Below are 16,699 nucleotides of genomic sequence, written 5' to 3'. Positions count from 1 at the left end.
CATGGCAAGGAACTGAAACCAGGGTTTAAGAAAGACGACCGCTCAAGGGCTTTGAAAGTTGCGTTTAGTAAGGGACTGCGGCTTTTCTTCATTTTGAGCTCAAAACAGTTTCACGTGGGGGGTTTTCGAGAAATTGGTTCACCCAGGCCTAATCACGGTCACACCTTTTCTAGTGGGTTTGCTTTGAGGGTGTGCTGTCACTAGAACAGCCTGGTGTTCTGCGCCGAGGGTAGCCGTTGGCAGTCTGCTAAGCACTGCAGTGGCCCCAGAAGTGACATGGACAAGGACAAGGTATCTTCTTAACCTTGGGGGAGGGCAGCAAAGTGGAAAGGGAAAGTAATCAAAAGATACATTGATTAAGAGAGATTAAAAACTACACAGAGAGAGCTCAGGAACATTTGTTATTGGGTATTAATTATTCATGCGTTCTTTAGCTGGGGAAATGTCTGATGAGGAGATCAAAACGAAGACTCTAGCTTCAGCTGCAGCCTGTTTAGAAGGGAAGTCACCAGGGGAGAAAGCAGCCATCATCCATCAGCACCTTGGCCGCCGGGAAATGACAGATATGATTATTGAGACCATGAAGTCCAACTCAGGTATGCTTTCTCTACCCCAGGTGTGTGCTGCTTTTTTTTTTCCTTTTTCTTTTTGGTGTCAGGAATTGAACATCGAACCCAGGGCCTTATATGTGCCCAGGCCCCCCAAGACTCTTCCTTTGTAATTTGAACTTCTTGTGGCCAGTTTTACTCATGATCTTGATTGATCCCATGATTTTTGACCTCTATTGCTTGTAACTGCCTGTGTTCCTTACATATGGAACATTTTTAACTTCTAAATTAGTCCTAGACAGTTGGGTTGATAACGCTAGTCAGTGAAGAGAACTGCTTACTGCCTGAGTCAGGGGCAGATCCTGTACTAACCCAGATCCTGATGGTCTGGATGTCAGCTCTCCGTCATTCAGGGAACGGCTGTATGCTCTAGTGCAAGTGTCTGGTGGTTACGCCTGTGGGCTTGGTAGTCAGTTTGAATAGGAGTGTGTGATGAGGATGACAGCAAGCTTTTATTATTGTACTCCTAAAGTTTAGATCCATCCTTGAGTTTCCGAGGGTTCGAATAAGATTTTTACCAAAGAGCTTTTTCAAATTGGGATGTGCTAGGGCCAGAGAGATAGTACAGCAAGTAGGGCACTTGCCTTACGTGCAGCTGACCTGGATTTAATAACTGATACCCATATGGTCCTCCTAGTGGAACAAAACCAAAAAATCAAATTGAGATGTCTCAAAACTTGGCTGTTTTGAGGGGCACACCTAGCAGTGCTCAGGAATTACTCCTGGCTTTGTGCTCAGAGATCACTTTTGGTGGGTTCAGGGAACCATATGGGAAACCGGGGATCAAATCCGGGTCAGCCACATGCAAGGTAAGCGCCTTCCCCACTGTGCTGTTGTTTCAGCCCCAACTTGGCTCTTTTAAGATACGATTTCTCTCTTTCTGTGTTTGTGCCACATCCAACTCTGTTCTACACTTAAGGAATCACTCCTGACAGTGTTTGGGGAACCACATGTGATGCCAGGGATCAACCCCTGTTGACTCCTTGGAAGACAAGCACCTTATCCACTGCACTTTCTCTCCAGACCCTCAAGGTTTTTTTTTTTAATAAATATATTTGTTGATCTGTACACAGTGGTGCTTGGGGGCTACTCAGGGCACAGCACTGAGAAGACCGTGTGGTGCCAAGGAGCAAGCCCAGAACTCCTACATGCAAGCATGAGCTTTAGTCCAGGAATTGTCTCCCCACCTCCTTTGAATATAATTCTCTTTGGTTTTTTGTTTCTTTTGGGGAATGGGTCACACTCAGAGGTACTTGCGCTACTCCCAGCTCAGTGCTCAGGGTCATTCCCTGGTGTGCAGAGTACCATATGGTGCCAGGGAACAGGCCAAGGCTTCTTTCACGTGACATATGTGTGCTCGCCCTTTGAGCTGTCTCCCTGGCTTTATAGTTCATCCTGAACATCCTGAAATTCACACAATTCTTCCATCAGTGTCATTTCTTCTGACTCCGTAGTCTCATTAGACTCCTTCCACATACACCTTATCAGTTTATAATCTGATATTTTTTTAACTTTTGATAGATGATCTGAAAGCTACAGAAACATCTTCCACTGCCCAGAGAAGTAAAGATCAAAGTAAAGAGTGCATGGGCACTGCTCCTGACTCGCCATCCAAACAGCTTCCGGACCAGATTTCATTCTTCAGTGGAAATCCATCAGTTGAAATAGTACATGGTATTATGCACCTGTACAAAACAAAGTAAGAAAATCCTGTTAGGGTTGATCTGCTTTACCTTAAGACAGAGTCTTGTGTCCCAAGAGGAATGGGTGTTTTAGGCTACCAGAGGCTACCATATACATATGTTGTTTTAGAGGGTTCTTAGATGTTTTACACTTTCAGTCTTTCAGATTTGGTCCAAAGCTTTTCCTTACAAGAGAAATGTGTAAGGGCCAGAGCAATAGTACAGAGGGTAGGACATTTGTCTTGCACACGGTTGACCAGGTTCAATCCTCAGCATCTCATAGGGTTCCCCGGAGTAACCCGTGAGCATCTCCAGGTGTGACCCAGAAAGCCAAGAAATAGACAAAAGAAACACGTAGATAGCTTGGAAAATGTGTAAAAAATACAATCTGGGAAGGTAGAACATATCTATTGGTTAAGGCGATTGAGAAACTAAAAAGAAGAAAAATTTAAATTATAAATGATCCATAACATCATTGTGGTCTTAAATCCACACCAAATCTTCACCAAAGAGATTGCTGAGAAGTCAGATGTGTTGCAATTGCATCATTAAAAAATTCTTTCCCCCACTCTTCTATGTGGGCCAAATAAAGGTTGCTGGAGACCAAAGGAGAGGAAGCATTTGGCGAGGAAATTTACAAGCTGGACGGACAGCTCCTTGGGTAATTGGTAGCTGATCTCTCAGAGACTGTCCTTGTCCTAACTTGTTTGCTGGCCTCCTTCTGAACAGCCAGGGATACTAGGTTAGCCGTTTGGGACACAGCTATGGAAGTGCAGAGGAGTGTTTCAGACTGATCTGCTTTACCTTAAGACAGAGAAGTCTTGTGTCCCAAGAGGAATGGGTGTTTTAGGCTACCAGAGGTTACCATATACATATGTTGTTTCAGAAGCAGATTCCATTGTGTGATGTTTTCTTTCTCCTCTTTTCGGCACTTTTTTGCCCCAACAACACATATCAGAATCTTCATTAACAACCTCTGTTTTAGGGGTTTTTTGTCTTCTTGTCCTTTCAAGAGAAGGTCATCATTAGAGTTGTGCTTCGGAGCTATCTAATGACAGACTGTTTTTGAAAAGCTAATGAAAATGAACTGTTTTCCTACTACAGATTTCTTTCTTTTTCTTTTATGGGTCACACCTGCAAGGCACAAGGGTTACTCCTGACTCATGCACTCAGGAATTACACCTGGCGGTGCTTAGGGGACTATATGGGATGCCGGGAATTGAACCTGGGTTGGCCGCGTGCAAGGCAAATGCCCTACCTGCTGTGCTATCACTCCAGCCCCTCCCCCCCCCGTGCAGATTTCTAACCATCATAAACCATTGAATATTTCAAAGCTTACCTTGAACTCCATTCCAGATCTGCTTTAGAGCCTCTGATTTGCTCACACTGTGTGTTTTCAATAAAGTAGCAAGCTGTATACCTTTATGTGTGCGGTACTACAAGTACCACACTTGCTTGGACATAAAAGTTGTGTAGTGTTGTCTGCACTAACCCTCCCTCCTTTCACGATAGTCTGATTTTTGTCTTTTTAGTAAGATGACCTCCTTGAAAGAAGATGTGAGGCGCAGTGCCATGCTGTGTATTCTCACAGTCCCTGCTACAATGACCAGCCATGACCTTATGAAGTTTGTCGCCCCATTTAATGAAGTAATTGAACAAATGAAAATCATCAGAGACTCTACTCCAAATCAGTATATGGTACTGATAAAGTTCAGTGCACAGGTAAAAGTTTTTTAAAATTTCTGCCACAGGGCCCAAAGCACTAGTGCAGTGGGTAGGGTGCTTGCCTTACTCAGAACCCACCTAGGTTCCATGCCCTGAGCACCACTGGCTGTGGCCAATAAAAAAAAAAGTCTGCCACTGAAACTGTTTTGAAGCTGCTTAATATTGTGTGACTTACAGTGTTTTGTACTTAAGAGTCTTAAATGCAAAGAATGTTAAGAATTTCTGGATATTTGCACTGTATCAAGTCTGGGTCTCAGAGAGCTGAAGTGCGTGCTTGGTGTGCTGGAGGCACAGGGTCAGTCCCAGGCTCCATGTGGTCTCTGAAGCATTAGCTAGAGTAGCCCCTCAATACCACCTTGTTTGACCCCCAAGAGTAACAGCTCACTGAAGGAGAGGAAGGTTTATCTGGTATTTGTAGGTTTTGCCCCAAGCCCTGTCCCTCTGAAGAGACCTGGTTGCTTAGTCCAGGTTGCAGAGGTGTGCAGCTCCTAGGTGGTGCCCTGCAGCCAGGTCCTGGTGGAGCTTGAGGCTGTGGGCCTCACTTGTAGTCATTTCCCTTTGTTACACAAGCGCTTTTACTCCGGGTGATTAAGTGTTTTGGTTTTGATTTTTGTTTTGAAGCCACACCTTGCATGCTTCAGGAATTACTCCTGGCTCTGCACTCAGAACTCACTCCTGGCAGTGCTCAGGGACCACATGGGCAGGGTAGGTCTCGAACCTGGGTCGGTCACATGCAAGGCATATACCATACCCGCTGTACTATGGCTCCAGCCCCGATTAGCCTTTCTTGATTGCTCAGCTCATTTGGTTGTATTAAAAAAGCAAAAGAGTGAAGAATACTGAAGTGTTGATACACAGTACATCATTGAACTGAAAAGAAAAGCAAGGAAGCTTACCGTGACTGTAAAAGATTCAAAGTCCTATGAGGGTAGAGAGGCAGGACTTTTTGCCTGGTACATAATTCTCTTCCTCGGGGTTGTCATTATAGACATTTCCTTTTATAGAACACCCCGTCTCCCCAAAAAGCAGCTTGTCTATAAGATCCCTCTGATTGCGTGCACCTATGAGGGTATGGAACCCAGAAAAGCAGAGGTTGTTCAGCTGCCTTTAAAGACTGCTGAGTTAACGCAACTCAGCGATTATACAGTGGGAAGGGCGCTTGCCTTGCACGCGGCTGACCTGGGTTCAATCCCTGGCATCCTATGTGGTCCCCTTAGTGCTGCCAGAACTCAAAAGCTGCTGATTTATGGGTCTAGAGAAATGGCACTTGCTTTCCACACAGCCAGCCTGGTCTGGCATCCCATATGGTCCCCTGACCACCACGAGCAGTGGTACCTCTGAGTGAAGAGCCAGGAGTAACCTCTGAGCATCGCCAGATACAGCCTAAAAAACAAAACAAAACCAAAAACAGTATTTCCGAGTTTAGAGGCCCGAGCGGTGGTACAGCATGTAGGGCATTTACTTTGCATGAAGCCAACCGGGGTTTGATCTCCAGCACCTCATATGGTTCCCAAGCCTGCCAGGGGTGATCCCTGAGCACAGAGCCAGGAGTAAGCTCTGAGTACTGTGGGATGTGGTCCCCGTCCCCCTCGCCCCCCAATATCGCTGAGTTTAAGACTTGAATTCTTCTCAGTTCCTGACACTAAGGCCAGACCAAAACTTGTTTTGTCAGTGCACATGTCCATTAACACTTCAACCCCCTTGTTCACTATCTTTTAGCAAGGGAAGAAGCCTGTTAGTATTTTATTTCAGTGTATTTTGGGATCACATCTGGTGGTGCTCAGCGTCTGCTCCCAGCTTTGGGTTTGGAGTTTGCTCCTGGTGGTGCTTGGCATACCACGTGATACCAGAGATCAAACTGAGGCCTCCTGCATTTAGCCTCCAGCTGATTGGAACTGTCTTTTCTGCCTATTCATCTGGGATCTCTTTGACCTTGACCATAATTTTGGCTTCTGGTACTACATACTGGGTTATTTAAGACTTTTTGACGGGGCCAGAGAGATAGTACAGCGTATAGTGCTTTTACACAAGCCTGACCTGTTTAATCCCCGGTATTCCATAAGGTTCCCCAAGCACTGTCAGAAGTAATTTCTGTGATGCAGGGCCAGAAGTGACCCCTGAGCACCTCTGGGTATGCTCCAAAAACAAAAAGGCTTCCTGAGGGGCTCCTTATCTATCATGTCTTACTGTTATGGAAATACGAAGGAGAAAGAAAGAGGGGGAAGAGTTTGATTCTATGCCAGTTCCACTGGTCCTTTATTTTTTTCTTAGTATAGATGCTTAATTTCTTATTTTTTAAGTTGAGGGCGACTTAGAGGTGCTTGGGTGGTGGTGGTGGTGGAAAGTACTGAAGCCACTCTGCTGTATTCAGCTTAGCAGTATGGGGTAACTGTTCTGAGGCCATGTGATTTGGTGATGCTCACTGCCACCTGTTCTGGGGGCCCCTAGAACCACGTCCAGCCTTGCTGAGAGACTGTGCAGTTAATGGAATAAAATTTAAAATCCTTAAGTTTACAGTGCATGTATTGCCTCTCCTTGAACTGCCTCCTCAAACTCTGACGCCTCTGTTTTGGCTTTTTTAAATTTGTAGTTTTGGTTTTGGGGTGGTTTTTTTTTAGCCACGCCCAGCAATGCTTAGGGGTTACTCCTGGCTCTGCTCTCAGGAATTATTCCTGGTGGGCTTAGGGGACCATATGGGATGCCGGGGAGAGGACTCAGGTCTACTGTGTGCAGGACAAGCACCATCTCTCTCTGTTATCTCCTCAGCCCCCTGATGCTTACTTTTAAAAGGTCTCTCAGTGGCGTGGGAGGGAGCTCAGTGGGCAGAGCATATGCTTTGCATGTGGGAGGCCTGAGTTTGATCCCTGATACCACATGATCCCCCGAGCACTGCTCAGAGGAGCCCCTTAGCAGAGAGCTTGAGCTGAGAGTCACTCCTAAGCACACCAGGTATTGCTCAACGCTCTCCCTCTCACCAAAATAACAGCTCTGTGAGCCTCTGAGATGGCTCAGCGCTGGGCACACTTTGCATACTAAAGCCCCAGGTTCAGTCCCTGATGTCATGTGTCTCCCCAGCACCATCGGGAACAATGCGCAAGTACCACGCTTGGAATTCCCCTTCAGGCACGGCTGGTTTGGGCACAAAAATTGAAAAATAAGATATAGGCTCTCTTTCATAATGGTCATTGGTTATAATTTGATTCCCAGCTTTGTAAAAATATGTGTTTTCTTTTCAGCAGCTGTTAAACTGCTAATGACAGGTAGGGAATGGGGATTGACCATTGGTGGCTGAATACGAAAATTGTAAAATAGTTGCCACCTCGTTGCAGTGGGGTAGATTCTGTTAGAGTAGTTCAAGTAAAACTCATTGTGCTGGAGAGGTAGTACAGGGATTCAGGTACTTGTCTTGCACGCAGCCTACCCCAGTTCAAATCCCCAGCATCATGTATGATCCACTAAACACTTCCAGGAGTGATCTCTGAGCACCACCAGGTGTGGCCCAAAATAACAGAACTCACAAATTAGGGAACATTACAGGGCTATAGGATATTAACCTGCCTCGTTCCATTAACCTCTGAACTTGCTTCCGTAGATATTACTTTGGGCAGATGGTTTTTCTCCTAAGCATAAATTTTTAAAGCCGATGAAGCAAATAATCGAAGCTCCGTATCATGAATATAAAGCTAGTTTTCTAACTCTCCATTTTTTCCCTTTTTTCCCATTGGCGGACCAGACTGATGCAGATAGCTTTTATATGGCATGCAATGGCCGCCAGTTCAACTCAATCGAAGATGATGTTTGCCAGCTGGTCTACGTGGAAAGGGCTGAAGTGCTGAAGTCGGAGGACGTGAGTGTGAATGGTTCTTATATCTGGAATGAGCTTCAGATCGCTATAAAGCTCATGTTAAGATTGCTGGGGAACTAAACTGTCCAGAACAGACCAGTCTTTGGAGACAGAAAGTAGATCAGTGGTGCCCAGAAGAGAGCCGTGGGGAGTAATTGCTAATGAGGTTTCATCTGGGGTACTGGAATGTTCTCGGATCAGAGTACTGATGGTTGTGATGATTCCAAGAGTATCTTATGAATAGTAAAACCAGTGAATTGTGCACTCCAATACTGTGTGACTTTTGTCTCAGTTGTTAAAATTTTTCCAATGTTAGAGGAAAAATTATTTATATTGTTGAAATTGAGTATTCTGAAGCATAACGTAGGCATCTTAATTTTATTTTTTAAAGCATCTTAATTTTCAGTAGGAACCCTTAATTCTCATCTGGATTCTCTTTCGAACACAATTTGTAATTGCTGTTTTCCCTCTGGGAACCTTTCCTTGTGACACATGCTCACTTGAATCTTAGTATAAAGTAGAGACTTAGCTCTACAGTTTGAGGATTTCCTTTACTTTAAAGTAGATCTGGAAAAAAAAAGAAAAGAAAAAGGTAGATATGAGGGCCAGAGTAATAGTATAGCAGGTAGGGCGTTTACCTTGCATGCGGCTGACCCCAAGTTCAATCCCTGGAATCCCATGTGGTCTCCCAAGCACTACCAGGAGTAATTGCTGAGTGCAGAGCCAGGAGTAACCCCTGAGCATCGCCAAGTGTGACCCAAAAAACTTTTTATTTAAAAAAAAAAAGTATCTCATTTAAAACAAGTCAAGTCAAATAAATAAGCAAAGTCAAAATTCATATGGAGAGAATGAATATGTGAGAATCACAAAGTAAAGTACATCTGAACATCTTTTACCTTGAAATCAGCTTGATGGAAATAAGATTGTGTCATTAGCTCACGTGTGATAAAATTGGGCCTCCCTTTTGTCAAGTACCAGACAAGGCCTCAGTTTTAGGTATTTTTTAAACAAGCATGGCCAATTTAAAGCGTTTTCCTTTGGATATTCACTTCTTTATTTTCTGGGGGGGCTCACATCCAATGGTATTCAGTCTCTGCTCTTAGCAGTCACTCCTGGTGGCCTCAGGACCATATGGGGGCTGGGAATCCCTTATGTTTTGGCATGTGCAAGGCAAGAGCCCTACCCGCTGTACTGTCTCTGTGGCCCCTGAATGTGTGCTTTTGAGACTTCTTAGATTAATGGGATTTTTCTTTGCACAACCTCAATCTGTCTGCCTTTTTCCTTTACCTCAATAAGGCCTGTGTGTTTCAGAGGCTGCACGGCTGAAGTCAGGGATTGCTGTAATTCCCCCCCACACACACACACACAGGCCATGTTTCATACCTGTTAAACTTCCTGTGCTTTTTTTGTTTGTTGGCTTTTGTTTACCCGTTGCCAAGCCCAGTGTCTCCCACATGCAAGGTGTGTGCTCTGCCCCTGGCTCTGCTTCCTGTACTTTTCTCTCATAGTTTTTTAAACAATTGGTAACTACTTTCAGGTTTTATTTATTTGGTTTGGGGGCCATACCTGGCAATGCTCAGGGGTTACTTCTGGCTCTGCGCTCAGGAATTACCCCTGGCAAGTGCTCGGGGGACCATATGGGATGCTGGGAATCAAACTTGGGTCGGTGATGTGCAAGGCCAATGCCCTACCCTCTGTATTATTGTTCTGGCCGCAGTAACTGCTTTTAGATTTTTTTAATTAAAAAATTTAAATTAAAAATTTTTTAAATGTTTGTTTCAGGTGCTATGTCCCATAAGGACAGGGACTGGACTGGCTTTTTTCCTTTTGACTTACTTTACCTATGTTTCGTTTGCTTTTGTTACACATCTAGAACCGTGTCTGGCGCACACAACAGAGGCTCGATAAGTATGTGTTAAATGAGTGAATAAATAACAGCGGTGGGTGTTGATGATACTATTAGCACTTGGTAGAAAGCGTTGGGTCTTAATTTGCTCTGTGGGAAGTGAGCCAGCTCTCGTTCTACCCAGTTCTCTTCCTCTGTGCGCTTAGCATCAGAGACGTTTCGAGTTGGAGCTAGGAGTCTGGTGACATCTTGTAGATTCATTCCCAGCATGTCAGCTCCACGAGGATGAGACTTTTTGCTTCAGTCACCACCATACCCCTGTGTTGGTGCAAGGTGCTGGGAATCTGGGAGCTCGGTCACTATTTGTTGAGTAAGATCTCACCTGTGAGTAGTTATGTTGAGACCCCCTGACCAGCAGTCAGAAAACAACCGAAAACTCATTAAAAACAAACAAACAAAAACCCAAGAGCTGTCGCAGAAGGTGCCTAATGATTCTGCCCCCCAGGGTGCCAGCCTCCCCGTGATGGACCTGACGGAGCTGCCCAAGTGCACCGTGTGTCTGGAGCGCATGGATGAGTCTGTGAACGGCATCCTCACCACACTCTGCAACCACAGCTTCCACAGCCAGTGTCTGCAGCGCTGGGACGACACCACGTGAGTGCCGCAGCTCCACCCTTCTCCTTCCCTCAGTGAGCAGCTCCCAGCACTCGACTCCCCAAACCTGGACCCCTCACTAGCAATGAGGCCATGTGGGAGTACTTTCTTTTTCCTTCCTGTTCCTCATCTCACATGGAACTCGGCATTCTTGGGCCAAGTTCCTGGTGGTCTGCCTATTGTGGGATTAGGAAGTTTTGTGAAGTTTCCCAAAGCAGCACAAGTTGTTTCTGTTTGAAAGCTTTACAGTGAGGAAAAAAGAGGGACCTGACTTAGCTTTGAGCTCTTACACCAAAATAAAATTTAGAGCTAAAAGTTTCTTTTTGGTGGGTCTTCATTCTGCTGTGCCAGGGGCCCACCAGGACTATACCTTGTGGTGCTTAGGGGATGCCCGGGATTGCCAGGTTGAAACCAGGGCCCAGCTATGCATGCCAGTCACAGGCTGCCTCCCTTGAGCTATCTCTCCAGTCTCAGTTCTTTTCTCCCCGAAACTGATAATACCTGTTAACTTTAGAAAGCTGTCTTCTCAACTTGATCATAGCAATCTGAGGTTTTCGATTTATCACACTGTCCGTGTGGCAGGAGTCACAAAGCAAGAGACACATATTTGGGGAGGAAATCTTAGCTATCTCACCAGGAAGTTCAGATAACAACTCTGAAGTATTTTTGGAAGGGCAGGCAGGAAGACTTTTTTTTTTCTTTTTTTTTGCTTTTTGGGTCACGCCCGGCAATGCACAGGGGTTACTCCTGGCTCTGCGCTCAGGAATTCCCCTGGCGGTGCTCAGGGGACCATATGGGATGCTGGGAATCGAACCCGGGTCAGCCACGTGCAAGGCAAATGCCCTACCCGCTGTGCTATCTCTCCAGCCCAGGAAGACCTTTTTTAAACAGCAGTACAGTGTTACTGTTTTATACTTCATGATGCTACATCATGCCTCCCACTCAAGCGCTTTGATTTGAATAAATAATTTAATAGAAAGAGATGTGGACCAGAGTGATCGTATAGTGGATAGGCATGCATCCAACTCTGATTCGATCCCCCGTGTTCCATATTGTCCCCTGATCCAGCCAGAAGTAATAGCTGAGTGCAGAGCCAGGAGTAACCCCTGAGCACCACCAGGTGTGGCCCAAAAGCAAAAACAAAAATAAGTAATAGATGAGGTGGTATATCAGGTTGTATAATCCAAGTAAACTTGGCGGGGGGGGGGGGGGGGGGCAGGGGCTCCCAAGCAGAGCTCTAGGCCAGGGGCCACTGCCGGCAGTACTTGGCCAAATGGGCCAGAGGGCTCAGTGCTAGAACCCAGGGATGCGGTGCTGTTCAGGCCTCTGGTACCGGAGACCCCCCCAGGGCCACAGCGTTTGGTGTTTAGAGGCCTTCCAGAGCTACACCTGGCGCAGGGCTGGGGTCGGAGGGGGGTGTGGGGTGGCACGGCATGTTGGACAGGGTCCTATGCAAGCGAAGCATGTCCCCCTGATACCCGTCCCCTCTCCCTCTGCCCCCCTCTTGTGGCACTCGGGTATTACTCCTGGTGCACTGCTGAAGCTACGCCATCAGTGATGCTAAAGGGGCTGGGGCCTCTCACATGTGAAGCTGCATTCCAGCCCTTTGAGCGTGCCCCCAGCTCCCCTCATTTGGGAAGGTCAAAAACATTTTTCCCCTGGCCTTTGCTGTGATGACCAGGAGACTCCTAGACTTGTTTGGGCTCGGACTTTGGTCCCAGTGCACACTGGGCTCTGCACAGCACAGGTGCAGTTCTTCCACCCTTGGCGTGTCCCAGAGATTCCCTTTGGCATGTGGGACGGTGCAGGGGTTGAACTCTAGGCTTTACTATCCTCAGGGCAGTTGCTCTACCATTTCAGCCACATCCCCAGGTACTTTTGAAACTCCCCCCCACTCCCCCGCCCCGGTATACTTTAATTTCAGGAAAATCATCCTCACACAATATAGGAAATTAGATTTCAGAATAAGTATGTTGTTCTCTTAGACAGTTATCAGACTGGAAGCCGGAGAGTGAGTGGAACAGGTGAGGTGCTTGCCTTGCACACAGCCAACCCTGGTGTGATCCTTGGTACCACACATGGCACGCCAAACCCTGCCAGGAGTGAACCCTGAGCGCCTCTGGGTGTGGCCCCAAACCCCCCAAAATTAACAAAATAAAAAGTGTAAGAGGAGTGTGGATGGGGTTCGGTGTAGAGCACATGCCTTGCTTAGGCAGAACCCTGGGTTTGATCTGTCACAGCCAAATTATTAATACAGAATACAAGCTAGAAAATCTATCAGAGTCAGCCTGAGATTTTGGGTTCTGTAACAACTGGGCTTTCTAATCTTTAATCTTTTCCATTCTCTCGGTGTCCTGGGTAGGTGCCCTGTTTGCCGGTACTGTCAGACTCCAGAGCCAGTGGAAGAAAATAAGTGTTTTGAGTGTGGTGTTCAGGAAGTAAGTAGCAGGTGATGGGGAAAGACTCAAGAACATAGCCTGAGTATTTCTATCTGTTTCCATGGCTTAAATTCTTTTAAATTCTTTCTGCAGCTGGCTTCTTATCTAGACAAAAATATAAACATGTAACTGTTTTACTCTTAAAATACTTTTTGCCTTTTGTTTCTTGTTCTTTGAGAAAGTCCAGACTGCTCGCTTTGGCAGCACATACATGTATTGAAAGTGGAACGATGCCGAGAAGGTTGCCAAGAAGGCGAGCAGGCTCCTTGAGCACAAGGATGTCATGCAGATCTGTGTTGCAGTCCATCTTTTTCTTTTTCTTTTTCTTTTTGGGTCATACTCGGCATTGCGCAGGGCTTACTCCTGGCTCATGCGCTCAGGAATTACTCCTGGCAGTGCTCAGGGGACAATATGGGATGCTGGGAATCGAACCCGGGTTGGCCACGTGCAAGGCAAACGCCCTCCCCGCTGTGCTATCACTCCAGCCCCAACGTCCATGTTTTTTACAGAAAGGAAAGCTTAGGCTTGTCTGGAACAAGAGGTCACTAGTCTTCAGTGCTTACTTTGCTTGCAAGGAGACCCGGGTACTATCCTCAGACCCACCTGGTCCCCGGAGCGCCACCAGGAGCAAACCTGAGGCACAGAAATGGGTGTTTTCCCCCAAAACCACAACTGAAACCGCAGCCTGGGCTGAGGAGCTCTCGTCAAGGTTGGAACACGCTGTGAGTGTGGGAACCCAGGGTAGAGCTGCCATGGCTCTCCAGGGTCCCCGAACACTGCCAGATGTGACCCCCAAACCAGAATAAATAAATAAAGCTAGCCTCTACTGGTTATAAATTACGAGATTTTCTCTTGACTGTTCACGTAGTTCCATAGATCAGAACAAGAAATGATCGACCCATTATAAAGTGCATTGTGTATCAGGCCCCCTTCTCACCCGAGTGGGCCTGACCACATATTCCTCATACTCCTTTCTGACTTTAAAATTGTAATTAAGATCTTACCTTCTCGGCAGAACCTTTGGATTTGCTTAATATGCGGCCACATAGGCTGCGGGCGATATGTCAGTCGGCACGCGTACAAGCACTTTGAGGAGACCCAGCACACCTACGCCATGCAGCTCACCAACCACCGCGTCTGGGACTACGCTGGAGGTACGGAGCATTTCCCGCTGCAGCCGTTCCTGTGGACACTCCCTCAGGGCCTCTTTACATGCACAAAAATCAAAATCACAAATCATCCTGTTATTCGTCGATTGCCTCGAGCAGGCCCCAGTAACATCTCCTTCATCCTAGCCCTGAGATTATATTCAAGGCTCTTTAGGAGAATGAGACCCATCATTGTTACTGGTATTTGGCATATTGGCTACGTCACAGGGAGTTTGCCAGACTCTGCTGTGTGGGCAGGCCAATTTGTCCAAAGTAGGAATGAGATAATAAGATGTCATAGTAAGATGTCGCGCGGCTGCAAATGCGGCCGCGTGGTTCTGGGAACTGGTTCTGAGAACTGGTTCCGAGATCTCCAAGCCTACTCGCATTTGGGCTGAGCATCCTCCACCTAGATCCTCCAAATTCCAGTAGGCGGGGGTCACACCCACCAACTGGCCACCTAGCGCCGTGTAATCCCATCAGCGGCCAAGACTCAGACTATAAAAACCAGTTCCCGGAAGAGAACAGTGCAGTCTCCTGCCCCCGCGCCTGACTGTCCTCGCCGCCGGGGCCCCTTGTAGGGGAGCGGGTTGAGCTTTCCTCCCCGCCCCGACCAGGGCTCCGGCAGCCAAAGACCTCCAGGACCAGCCACCATCTTTACATGCACAGCTTGAAATCTCCCACGGCTGTGGCACATTCAAATTCTCATGGTTCCTCTCCAGGACACATGTCCTCTGACTAGCCAGAATTCCACACTGTAGAGAGAGTTAATACTTCCACTCCTCTCTGGGACTCTTCTTAAAAGTCAAATGACTCAGGGCGAGAGAGATAGGACAGGAGGAGGGGGGCAGTGGGGAAGGTTCTTGCACGACCTGCCTGGGTCAGAGTCCCACCAGGAGTGAGCCCTTAAGAGCACAGAGCACCACCTAAGCACTGTTGTGTGTTTCCCCAAAACCAGAACAAGTAAATAGTAAAACTCTGATTCATCCCACTCTTAAGGAGATACTGTGGAGTCTTGCATCTAGAGCTGTGAAAATAAAAATGTTGGCACCGGAGAGATAGTACAGTGGGTAAGGTGTTTGCCTTACGTGAGACCAGTCCAGATTTGATACCCGACACTACATTAGGTCCAGGAATTAGCCCTGAGAGCTGCCTGGCATGGTCCCAGAAGTATGACAGTGATGATGATAATGCCAGAGGTGAAAGTATATGGAGTTAGTGGAGGGTGTGTTGCTACAGTGTTTTATGTGTGAACCCCTACATTAAGTTTTATAAACCATGATGCCTAAAATAAAATTTAGAAAAGACAAAAAATATTGAGAGGTATTTTTTCAGTCTGGAGGAACATGCTTGGGTGACTCCATTTCTGTTTTTCAGATAATTATGTCCATCGACTGGTTGCAAGTAAAACCGACGGGAAAATAGTGCAGTATGAATGTGAGGGTGATACTTGCCAGGAAGAGAAAATTGATGCCTTACAGTTAGAGGTAAGGTATTTCTTCAGTAATATTGTGGGTTACTTACTTGCTTTTCACTTGCTTTTTATATTACTTGCTTTTTAATATTCTAACTTGAAAGGGAGTTTGAACTTTTGATATTTTCATTTACCCTGCATGCAATTTTTTTTTGAAATTCTATTCTTGCTGTGAAGAATTATTGAAACTGTTTCATTCTATCCAGCTTTCTGATCACCACCCAACTTTCGAATGTCCAACATTCGAAGTTTCACTGTGCTTTAATTTCATTGTGATACTCCTAGTTGTCTCAAACTCAGAAATAAGGTTTTTGTCTACTAGCACTGTGGCACTGTCCTCCCGTTTGTTCATCGATTTGCTCGATCGGGCCCAGTAACGTCTCCATCGAGAGACTTGTTGTTACTGTGTTTGGCATATCGAATACGTCACGGGTAGCTTGCCAGGCTCTGCCATGCAGGCGAGATAGTCTCGGTAGCTTGCCAGGCTCTCCAAGAGGGGCAAAGGAATCGAACTTGGGTCAGCCAAGTGGGCCGAGTGCAAGGCAAACGCCCTACCCACTGTGCCATCGCTCCAGCCCAATAAAACCAAAAAATAAATTAAAACTCTCCCATTTGGCCTCACAGTGGCAGCTAGAAACTGAGCAAGCTTGATCAGAATGAGGCAACCCAAATAAAATCTTTCCATGCCCAGGAAACTTTCTCATAATATTGGCTGGCAGTATATGAAGTTGAGACTAATATATCAAAAGCCTTCTTTGCTTATGAATGTATTTCAGGAAACAAATTATTATAACCTGATATTTCTCCCTTGCACTAAATTTCACCTATTCTAAAATTGATGTAGTATAAATTTTGTGAGTTCTTTATTGATTTCTCAGAAATACGATTATTATGAAAAACAAATACCTTTGCCTTGAGAGGAATGTTTGTATTTTGTTGTATCACGGATGAAAACCAGGCCTAACTTGTCTAAGCAAGTGGTCTTCTGCTGAGTCACATCCCTGTCCTCATATCGCCAGACTCTTTGGTTTGGGACTATACTCAGCAATGCTCAGGGGTAACTCCTGTCCCAGGAATTACTTCTGACAGTGCTTGGGAAACCGTATGGGAAGCTGAGGGATCGAACCTGGGTTGACCATGTGCAAGGCAAGCTCCTTACCTGCTGGACTATCTCTCCAGCCCTCTAGTCTTAAAATCTGATAGATTCAGTGCAGAAGGCTGATCTTGCCAAACCCGGTGGTACTCAGAGCTTACTCATGCCTCTTCTGTACTTAGGGATC

At 46.2% G+C, this 16,699-nt stretch overlaps 1 protein-coding gene across 1 annotated transcript in view; it reads left to right on the top strand.

Annotated features, from left to right (window-relative positions):
• Positions 1–16,699, top strand: part of BRAP (BRCA1 associated protein) — a 32,065-nt gene that overhangs the window by 1,179 nt on the left and 14,187 nt on the right. Inside the window, exons 2-9 of the mRNA XM_056107216.1 lie at positions 435–596; positions 2,130–2,307; positions 3,823–4,012; positions 7,749–7,862; positions 10,211–10,359; positions 12,722–12,797; positions 13,813–13,951; positions 15,323–15,432. Of these exons, the coding sequence (XP_055963191.1) occupies positions 435–596; positions 2,130–2,307; positions 3,823–4,012; positions 7,749–7,862; positions 10,211–10,359; positions 12,722–12,797; positions 13,813–13,951; positions 15,323–15,432 (1,118 nt within the window). The remainder of the gene's footprint in view (positions 1–434; positions 597–2,129; positions 2,308–3,822; positions 4,013–7,748; positions 7,863–10,210; positions 10,360–12,721; positions 12,798–13,812; positions 13,952–15,322; positions 15,433–16,699) is intronic.

The sequence above is a fragment of the Sorex fumeus genome, unplaced genomic scaffold, assembly GCF_029834395.1.
Source record: "Sorex fumeus unplaced genomic scaffold, SorFum_2.1 ptg000155l, whole genome shotgun sequence".
Classification (NCBI taxonomy): Eukaryota; Metazoa; Chordata; class Mammalia; order Eulipotyphla; family Soricidae; genus Sorex; species Sorex fumeus.
Note: the sequence above shows the minus strand (reverse complement) of the source record. Positions and strands in the feature narration are given on the sequence as shown.